This window comes from Thunnus albacares, chromosome 7 (genome assembly GCF_914725855.1).
Source record: "Thunnus albacares chromosome 7, fThuAlb1.1, whole genome shotgun sequence".
Classification (NCBI taxonomy): domain Eukaryota; kingdom Metazoa; phylum Chordata; class Actinopteri; order Scombriformes; family Scombridae; genus Thunnus; species Thunnus albacares.
This window is the reverse complement of record NC_058112.1, coordinates 28,667,083-28,677,737: the sequence shown is the minus strand read 5'-3', so window position 1 is coordinate 28,677,737 and position 10,655 is coordinate 28,667,083. Positions and strand designations below refer to the sequence as shown.

Genomic DNA, 10,655 nt, shown 5'->3' with positions numbered 1-10,655 from the left:
AATCTTTTAACACAAGTCACAAATATATAGTTTGGTTATTTTTTTAGCTCCACTAATTTTCTAAAGCAGCTGAACACTAGTTTTTTTAGACTCAAACAGGAGTAATTAGTGCTTTTGTTGGAGACTATTTTCAGCTGCAAATTAATACAAATTTGGCGCTTGAATGAGTTTTTACAGCAGCAGGACGTCAAATAAATCAAAATAAACAGTGTGCGTGTTCACAGTAATGAAGGAAGATGTCACGCAGTGCAACAGAGAGGCACATTGAAATGTTTTTAATAGTTTTGAGACAACAACGGAGCTCTATGGCACAGAGGATTGGAGTATTGCATACGCAGGCAATACTTGTTAGGATCAATTCATGTTGGTTTTGGTCTTTGTTGAAAATAACAAAAATATTGAATATCACCAGCCTTATAATCTTCCAAAAAAAAAAGTGCAGTCATATCGGAATCAAGTGACATTCATTTATTATGCTTTCACCAGATAAATTTATAACAAAAACACAATTTCAAAACCTGCCTGCGTTGTGTACCTGTGATACAGAACAGAGGCAGACAATGAAGATTACAGAGCTTTGCTGCAAAGCACACAGACACGTTAGTACGTCAAGTCAGTTTATTTCTCTGCTCTGCTCATCCTCAGTCCTGAGCTGGAACGAGGGAGGAAGATGAGAGGCGCAGGTAAAAAAAAAACAAAAAAAAAAACAACAACTTATTCACAGTGCTTAGAAATGCTATAGTGGTTTGGGACCCCTCCCTCTGGATCCACATGTACCCACAATGGGATTGAATCCCACTAGAGCCTTTGGTTCTTCCTGTTTCACTTTCACCCCTCTTTCTGTCTCGGTAAAGAAGAAACACGGAGGACCGGCCGACCTCCGTTAAAAAAAACGACAACATAGAAAGCTTATTCACACCACAGCTCTCACCTCCACAGATCACGACGGTTCATCAAACGTCTGGTCTAACCAGAGAAGATAATTGTGGACTGCAAAACAATGCACTGGACATTACCCTGAAAGTCTGACTGATATGAATGTATTGCTTTGGTTGAACTACATGAAGGCCACCCCTTATCTCAAAAAAGCATCTATGAAAACGTGATTGTCTCAGTCCGCCGTACTGACACCAGAAACACAGCTGATTGTCACACAACATCATATTTAAAATTTTTGTGGCTAATATGAGCTAAGAGAGTGACTCATAGCTTTTAGGATAAGTAGAGGACCTCAAATCCTGACACATTTTCCATTTCTGTTTTCTACCCAGACCCCATTTTTTATCATTTTAGAGTTTGATGTTTTGCAGATCTTAATAGCAGGGCAGTATGATTGTGAGAATGACCATATCACTCTGATTTTCCTACACAACAAATAAGTGACCTCTACTCTGTAGGCCAGGAAACTGTAGTTAGATCTGTGCTGTGAGTGAAAAAAAACAGCTTTTTCTAAAATTATTTCAGACTCTGGGCAATCCATGCACTGGAAATTTAAACCATTTTCCATACATTATCCAGACTTTCCAGACATGCACAGGAACCTTGATCACATGGCCCAGGAGATGTTGGCCGTGTGCTCCTTGGCCTTCATGCGTAGCACTGCGATGCTGGACGAGCGCCTCTCAAACTCAGGCTTGGTTTCGAAGGCGTGGTGGCCGTTGGCGGCCGGCGTGAGGAGGGAGTCTGCGCTGAAGAAGTTGTTGAGGGAGACGTGGCCGAACTGGTTCTGCTGGTTGGGGAAGCCCACGTAGCCGTGGTCGGCGGCGCCGGCGGCCGAGCGTGGGGAGTGCGAGTAGGAAGTGACGCAGGGAGGGGAGCCTCGGGGCAGCATGCACGGGGACACGACAGAGCCGCCGGGAGAAGGGCTGGGCCACAGGTTGTTAGGGATCTGTTGGGTGAAAGAGTGTGTGAGACACTGGGGAGGATAACTTTCACATCATGAGGATACACGAGAGCAGCGGCGCCAAAATGAGTTCAATTAGATTAATAAACTGGCCTTTTATAAAGATTTCAACTGGCTGTATAGACGGATAGATTTAGGCTTATATAAACATTTAGCAGTGGTTCCCAAACTTTTTGGGATAAATTGTCATTAGCTGAGATGTTACTATTTTTAATACAGTGGTTTTAATATGTTTTCTGCTTCATCTGTTTTAATATATTTGAAAACACATCATAGCACATAATTAATGTAAATGTCACCTCAATTTAACGTGATGAAATGATACTAAAAATGCACAATAATTATAAAATGAGAAATTCTGCAGCATCCTCAGACTGTCCTCAAGGCACTGCAGGGTGCCGCGGCACACGCTATCGATTTATAGGAATGTTTACGTCTTGCATGCTGCACTGAAAATAAAAAATTTTAAAAAATATATAGGACCTAAATCTTCTGTTCTCTATCTATGCACATGTTCTCTGTTGCAGCCCAGCTGAACTATCAGGAAGCTGCAGGAGTCACCAGCAGAGAAAAAGAATAAACAAAAATAAAGTTATAGATCTAAAGATTAATGCCGCGGCTGCTGCCGAGTATACGTGTAGTTGCAACTGTTACAACTTAGTAGATTAAATGTTTAAAATGCACATTTCTTAAATACACAGTAAATCTTTAATTGGTTATTTCACCTGTATTACAAAAACAGGTTTTCTCACTTAACTCTAGTTGTATCTGTTTTTAATTGTCCAGGTTTGATCTATTTCTGAAATTCATCCCAATATAATGAAGGTGAATGGTGTTGTGTTTGTGGTGCTCTAAATATTGAAAAAATACATTTAATAAATTAAAAAGAAACATGTCTTTCCATAAATGATAATTCTACTTTCTACCAAGGAAATAATCTCTATGAAAACTGTTAACATTGTGTTTTGTGGATTATCCAGAGTAAACCAAAGGCTGTTTCTAGAGAGAGATTTTTGTGTTATTTACACCTCCATTGTAATATATTTGCAGCAGAAAACTCACAGACAGATGTTTCAAAACCTGGACGAATAAAACAGAAACTATCTGCATGATAAGATATCACCAGAGGTAAAAAAAAAAAAAAAAAAAAAAAAGTTTGGGTTTTTTGAGCGAACCAACAATTTAAGGATCAATATCTCAAAAGTCCTCTGAATTCACAAGGATCCAAATAATCCTCAAAGACACAAGCCGTTTTCTAATCTCGGAGGAGTTTCCATATTTTTAGATTTTGGCATTTTATTAGAGTGTCAGCGAGCAGCAGACAGGACAGAGAGGACAGAGAGCAGACATGCACCCATCTGGTCAGCACACAGTAAACACCACACTAACTGTTTCTAAAGGCAGGAGCTTCAGTCCACAGAACCGCAGAAAGCATGTCCGCCTTTAACATAAAAATACAGTCCTCACTGACAGATCACATTCAAATGACTTCATTCACTTGTCAATGACGCCAAGATTTCAATCAAACCGAGAAGACAAGCCAGGATAAATACTGTAAGTAGCATGAGAGCAGCATGCAAATTCATTTGTTCTTGAAATGAAGAGCGACTATAGTTTGATATCAAAAATACAGATAAATGCAGCAAAATTGTTCCATAAATTCTACATCAATGAATAAATATGGCAGCAAAATCAGAAAAATCTTCAAAAGTAGATATACTGTAGACTGAACAGACTGGCTTTTGCTCAGCACAGGACACCTTTTGGCAAAGTAGAGAATTTTTTACTGAACACCACGAACCAATTGTGGTTTGGTCAAGAGTAAAAGTCTGATTTGACAGTTAGATAAACTCCTTTTGTAGCACGAAAATGTGGTTGTAGCATGAGAGTCAGCTTGGCCAATCATCCGTTTTGCCTTCCTGACAACATGTGCCATCGATAAGCAGGACTTCAGTCTTTGCCTAAAAAGAAATGGCCAACAATTGTCAACAAAACAAAACCAAACCCTTTAAAACCCACAAGAATGCAATCCATGTCCACTGTGTTTAGGGAGACAGAAACACCAACTGCCAACACAGTTACATGTAGCTAAAAAAAAAAAAAAAAAAAAAAAAAAAAAGAGGATAGTCTATTTAATGACAGTAATCTGGATCAGCTGTATGAACGGGCATGGCTGATATCCAAGGGTATCTATCAGAAACATGTGTGAGGAAAATACGAGACAGTCCAACAGATTTCTAACCTGGTCTCTTGGTCTGCCAGGGCATAGCAGCGCTGTTAACTGTGACTTTTACTGCTTTTATACAACTCTCCTATGAATATAACACATAAGCTGCTTTCTGTACGCTCAAAATGTGAGCACACGCCTCTCCAGAGAACTGCCTCCTGCATATTTCCATCTCTGCAAAACCTACAACATTTTGGAGGCCTCATCCCAGTTTTCTGATTAGGAAACACCTACTGAAAGGACAAACTGACACAGTCTGTCTCCTCTCACCTCCTCTTGTACCTGACCTTTGTCCAAACTGCAAGATAAATGTTCAGCTAACATGAAATCTGATATAAGGTCATTAATTCAGCCGTGACACCTCACAGTCTCTAATCAGCGTTCAGCCTCTTATCTGAAGATGGGTTTCATAATAAGTGATTAATAGAGCAACAATGACAGCGGACTGATTCATGCAGATAACAGCGTTCATTTGCTGTAGCGTGAATTAAATGAGTATTTGTTGAAGAGGAATAAGAGAAATGAAGGACGGAGATCAGAGGCCGCTGTGAGTTTTTACGCACCGACCGGAGTCTGAGCTTTAAATGATCTTTGTTCATTTGACATAGACAATATTTTAACTGTTACAGGAAAAAAAAAGGTGAATAAAAACGTACCTGTGTGTAACTGTCCGTCCTCGGTAACACGGATAAATCGTAGGTGGCTGCAAAGTGAGTTTTGGCTTGTTGGATCTGTCCGTAGCGCTCTCTTTTCCTCCACTTTGCTCTTCTGTTCTGAAACCAAACCTGGAAGGCAAAAAAAAAAAAGAACAAATAAAATAAAACCAAATAACTGAAGCCATTTTGTGAGTTTTTACAAGATTTTAGACGAGAAAAAAAAGTACACCTCAAGAAAAAGCGTACACAAAATCTGGTTAAAATCAATTAAATATATATTTGTAGAGTCTTGCGCAATAGTAAAGAAGATTAATAAACGTGTTTGTCCCTCTGAAAAATATTTTTAATTAGCCAACATATTTCTGTGGTATTTTTTTTATGTAAAAGCACCTATGGAGATATTTTACGCAAAGCAGCGTATCTCGCCCTCCTTTCTTTATTTTATGGTTTCTTCTGCTCAAGTTAAAGCTCCTAATAAACTTAAAACATAAGAGTCCGATGATAAACTGTACCTGCACTCTGGCCTCTGTTAATTCCGTCCTCATGGCCAGCTGTTCCCTCACATAAACATCTGGATAGTGAGTTTTCTGAAAGACTTTCTCCAGCTCCTCCAGCTGCGCGCTGGTAAAGGTCGTCCGGTGTCTCCTCTTCTTACTGCTGGACACGTTACTGTCGCACTTGTCTCCCATGTCGTCCAAATCCGTTTTCTCCTGTCCGGTTGTGACCGGAGACGCCCGCAGAGTGCAACAATTGTCCATCGACCTCCCGAGGTCCGAGTGCAAAGTGTCGTCGTCTGTTTTTGGCACACCGTAATTGGCTGTGTAGTGAGCAAACACACAGAGTTATAAATGAATGATAATGCATTTTACACATGCTGAGTCATTATATTGCACGTGCATCTTAAAGATTAAAATATAAATATGGACAATGCAAATTAGTATGTTGCCCAATCAGCCTTTAAGATAATTTATTAATATTAAGACAGTTTTTATTATAGGCCTACTAAAATAAACAGAGTGGAAGAATTAAAAAAATAACAACAAACTTATGCGAATTTCAAACATGTTTGAAGTAAAAAATTCAAAGAAACCACATCCAATGAGTGTAATTAAATGTGAAAGTTTTGAAATGGAAAAAAAAAAACAACAGGAAGTTATTTTTTTTTCTAAAACTTTCTTGAAGTGTCACACAGATGCACAACAGCTCATATCGAACCGCAGTGTTGATGCACAAACAGTGAGAAGTTCTATTTTTACGCACCGTTTTGGTCTCCGCAGGGCGAGGAGCGGTGTTCGCTACTCTGAAGCCCGAAGGCCTGCACACATTTCGGGGGAGACTTGCTGAAGTACTGCGCGCTGTCCAGGCTCTCGATGACTTGATCCATGTAGTAATCGCTGGCCTTCATCGCTTGGCTTTTCAAGGCAAACTTATCCTCCATGTACTCCATCATCTTATCCACGAACTCCGCTCGCTTTTAATCAAATGTCACCATAAAAAAAAAAAGACACTAATCGCCGTCGCGCACCGATGAACGGAGCGGTCCCTCGTAATGCAATAATTCGCCAATGGAGTTAATTTGCTCTGTCTTGAAGGCAACAACGTCTTTATAGCCCCAAAGAGAATGAGATCCTTAAAGAGCCCCCCTCCTCTCTGAATATGAAGCAGCACCAACTCCTCCCACGCCCCTGAATCCAAACCAAACAGCAGTTTGAAGTGATTCTGGACCCACAAGGACTCTGAGAGGAGACAATCAAAACTGACTTTAATTTACAGCATGTTTAGACGTTCAGAATGAGGCAATCATTTATCTGCAGCTACACGTTGTGACTACAAACGGGATTTAATCTGAGTCTCTGGATACTTCAGGAGGTCGCTGATCTCTGCTGCTCATTTATTGCGTTTTGTGTTTTTAGTGTTTTAACTTGTATGTTGCCGGAATGAAGTCAACAACAAAAAATCTCCTTCAATTTATATTTGAATATGCATCAAAAATATTTTAATTTAATTAATTCCAGGAAATATTCTAATGGTTATTTTATGCCTCACAGGAAACTAACCAGTAGACTTACAGTATATTTGTCTTATACGTATATTTCAACGTATATTTCAAGATGAAATATCAACAGTTAAATATGTTTGAATTTGTCTGAGAGAGCAAAAAAAAATTTTTTTTTTACAGAAAGCAGGACGGAAAATTATTTATTTATTTTTATTATTTGCTGCGTCCAGTATGTGAAGCACTAGAAAATATGTCTCCAAATGTAATTATTTATTTCCATTTTTAAGAAATTACAGTCAAGTTACACAATTGAACCATTAATGAGGCACGTGCACGCCTGACAATACTTAAATGACATAAACAATGAGAGGAGAGGAGGGGATTTAAATTAAATAAATTATTATTATTGTAAGTCCTGACATTTTGACAAATGAAGGCGACAGTCAATATATTAAATGTACAGTTTTCATCATGATGTTCAGTGTGGATCAAACTGATCGTATTGAACATCACATCTGTGTTAACAGACAGATGTTAGACTCTATTTGCATTTCGGGTCTGTAACAAATGTTTTTAAAAATGTATTTTGACTAATTTAATGTGAATCTGATGTCAGTGATGTTCGATATTTTGTTTGCTCTCAAACTGAAATTAATCCAAACTTTCTAAAAAATGTCAGATTTATATTCTCAAACAATCAAACTGACGTTTTAAATCCGATGTTGGACGATTTAGTCATTAGAAGAAGAAATGAGTGATTGTGACTTTTTTCAGTAAAGACAAAAGACTGAACGCTTATTGCTGCTTATTTTATTTATTTTACTTAGTTTATTTATGTTATTTATTTTCTTTATTTTATTTTATTGTGACTCAGAGACCAAAATAAGGATCAATAAAGAAAAATAAATAAATAAATAAATAAATAAAGAGGGCCGCTGCCTTCAGTGAAAAGCTGAGGTTTGACAGCTATCCTTTGTGAAAATAAAACATCAATTTAGGATTAATATTTGACATCTAAAAGTCCTGTAAATGAAGTATTGACCTTTTTCTTGCTTGAATTAAAGACCAAACATCCTCCTCATGCAGGAAAGTTGAGTTTCATTGAACCCAGCCGCCCTGCCTGCATCCAGGAGCAGACACACAGGACTCAACAGGGAGGGTTTTTTTTTTTTCAAAAAAAAAAAAAAAAAAAAACAGGAAGAGCTGTTCTTCTATTTCTTCTTATTGGAGGAATTATGTTACCACTAACCAAAGCCTATCTCCCACCTCCACATCTCCACGCAGAGCCACACCACCTGCAAGGCACACCATGCGTACTGTATAGCTATGGTTCGCTGTAGGGTCAGTGGCAGTACCTGGGGCTGCACGGTGCCACAAGAGAAAAAATAAAAATAAATAGAGGTGCTCTTAAGTAGCAGGGGGGGGGGTGTCTTATTGGGCTTCTAAGATGACCCCGCACACTGGCTCACGCTGAGGAGAAAATGTGAAAAGTTCACTGTGGTTTTGGTGGGCCTTTCAGCTGGAAATTCCTGCCACAATAGATGCTGCATTGGGTTTGTAAAGTTGGAGGGATTGGTCACCTTTTAGGCCGATCAGTCAGACTAATTCTGTAAAGTGCTGCAGCCAATATGTCATGTGAGCCACCTGGAAAGACCTCACTTTTAATATTAACACGGGCTGCCAGTTTGTTATAACATTATGTGGCAGCCATCGTGGTCAAAATATGATTGAACTTAACTAATTATCATTCATTTCAATCTTAATGTGACTGAATGTGATCCAACACAACCGAACCAAAGCCTGAGAGGCCAAAGCATGCCACTTCTGAGAGCAGGAGACATGACATCATGATGCCCAAAGCTACCCTTGGGTCTAATTCAATCTATTGAAATGTCTTCAAACTTTGGCTAGCCACGAAACACACAAACGACCAGAGTTTATTTTCCCCAAAAGCACAAATTTTGTGGAGCTTATGAATGTCATTTGAGTCTGCAGAACATTTGGCTCATAAGGCAGAATATCAAAAAGTGAAAGCAGCGCATTCGTGCTTTAAAGTTTGTTTTCATTTTGTTTGTTTGTCTTTTGTTTTTCCACAAGTCAGGCATTCCTGAGCGCCGACAAACTTCTGCTCTAAATCACTTGACTAAGTCATCTGGGTTCATGTCGACATGTTACACAGGCCACCTATGACTGAAACCAGATCAAACCAGCTGGCAAAGTCAGTCCAGCAAAATCCAGATGATATTGATACAAGGCAAACGCTTATTTTAATAATTATACAATTAGAAGAATAAGATTTTTCTTGAATGACCCCTTTAACTTTTGCAAAGTGCTTCACATAGTGAATATGAATAAAGAACAAACAGCAGTGACTGATGGAGAAAGTCAAGGTGAACCCAGATATCACATTAGAAACAGTCATTAACATTCAAAAAATTATTAACTATTTTAAAAATGTACTTTATAGATTCAGGTTTTAGCAAAAACACATATTTAAAAACCGATGACCTCTATTATATTATTAGATTTAATGTTTTGAATTTTTAATTAACAGGTACATTTAGTCAAATAAAACACAGGAAGTACCTTTAACAGTGCAGAGTCACCAACAGTTGAAGTGCAAACAGTTCATTTTATAATCAGTTGCAAAATAAGTGTTATCATTTTAACAACAACTAAGCAAACAGTCCATTTTCAATTTCAGTCCATTTTTTTTATTTATACAGCCTAATATCACAAATCATAAATTTGCCTCAAGGGGGTTTTACAGTCTGTACAGCAATACAACATCCTCTGTTCTCAGACACTCAGTTCAAATAAGGAAAAACTCCCCAAAAAACCCCTTTAACGAGGAACCAGGAAGTGTTTTACCTCCTGATGAACAATGTACTGAAATAATGTCATCAACCTATGTAATTCCTCTCAATAGTTTCTTCCACATAATCTCATCTCTCAGATATATTGCAAGAAAAAAACAGGATTAAATCGCATCATATGATCAGACTTTATTACAAAAAGCCTTTATAAAGTATGGATTGACCTAAAAAGTTATATCAGTAAGATGTGTGTGCATATAAACATACATTTTATAATGTAACTTTAATTTTTTATTATTTTTAGTAGCTGTATACACATATAAGCATGTGAATACACTTTCTGCTATAAATGTCACACATCCGTATGTGAGGAACGAGCTCTCTAACGTCTGAATTTAAAAGCTTTTGTTCTTCTTTAAACATATTTAACACATTTTTAAAATAACTTTCAAATTGTCTTCTCATAGCCAGCTAAAAGTAACATCAGTCCTTCCCCTCAACTCCTAGAAAGAGGAGAATCGGAGCTGTTTTCACTGTCTAAGTGATATTGTATGCCAACAGTTACTATTCAGGGGATAAATTAGCTTTGACTTTTACCAGGGACCGATGCAGAAGGGTTTCTACTTGTGTGAGTTTATTCCCAATTTCTTCCTAAATATGGTTCATATTTCTGAGAGAGCTTGCACATTCCTCAGAGTTTATATGCATTCCCCTTTTCTTTACTTTGGCTAAATAAGCTGGCCAATTATGTCAAAAGACAGAAATTTAGAAGAATATAAGAAAATAACGTCTCTTCTGTCCATTTTCCATTTTTCTTTATCAATAAGTTTTGATGGAATTTGAAATTAAGGTTATTTTACAGACTTTCCCTACAATCCTAATCATTTTATTAGTCTTATGATTTATTATTCACTCCAGTAATAAATATAACTGCTTCTTTGCTGGACCAGCACATTACTAAATCTTCAAATCAGCACTACTCCTCCTACAACCACAATTTCAGTTTGTATGTCATGCTGCTTGCACACACATGTACTTTAGATTGTCTGTTGTA

At 37.8% G+C, this 10,655-nt stretch overlaps 1 protein-coding gene across 1 annotated transcript; it reads right to left on the bottom strand.

The window, feature by feature from the left end:
- Window positions 1-453: 453 nt before the first annotated feature.
- alx1 (ALX homeobox 1) lies at window positions 454-7,938 on the bottom strand. Its single transcript, XM_044357156.1, has 4 exons — window positions 6,047-7,938; window positions 5,299-5,603; window positions 4,787-4,915; window positions 454-1,888 (listed from the first exon to the last, which is right to left on the bottom strand). Exons 1-4 carry the CDS (start codon window positions 6,234-6,236, stop codon window positions 1,547-1,549), a joined length of 966 nt encoding a protein of 321 aa, XP_044213091.1. The 5' UTR covers window positions 6,237-7,938; the 3' UTR covers window positions 454-1,546.
- Between the last annotated feature and the right edge of the window lie 2,717 nt (window positions 7,939-10,655).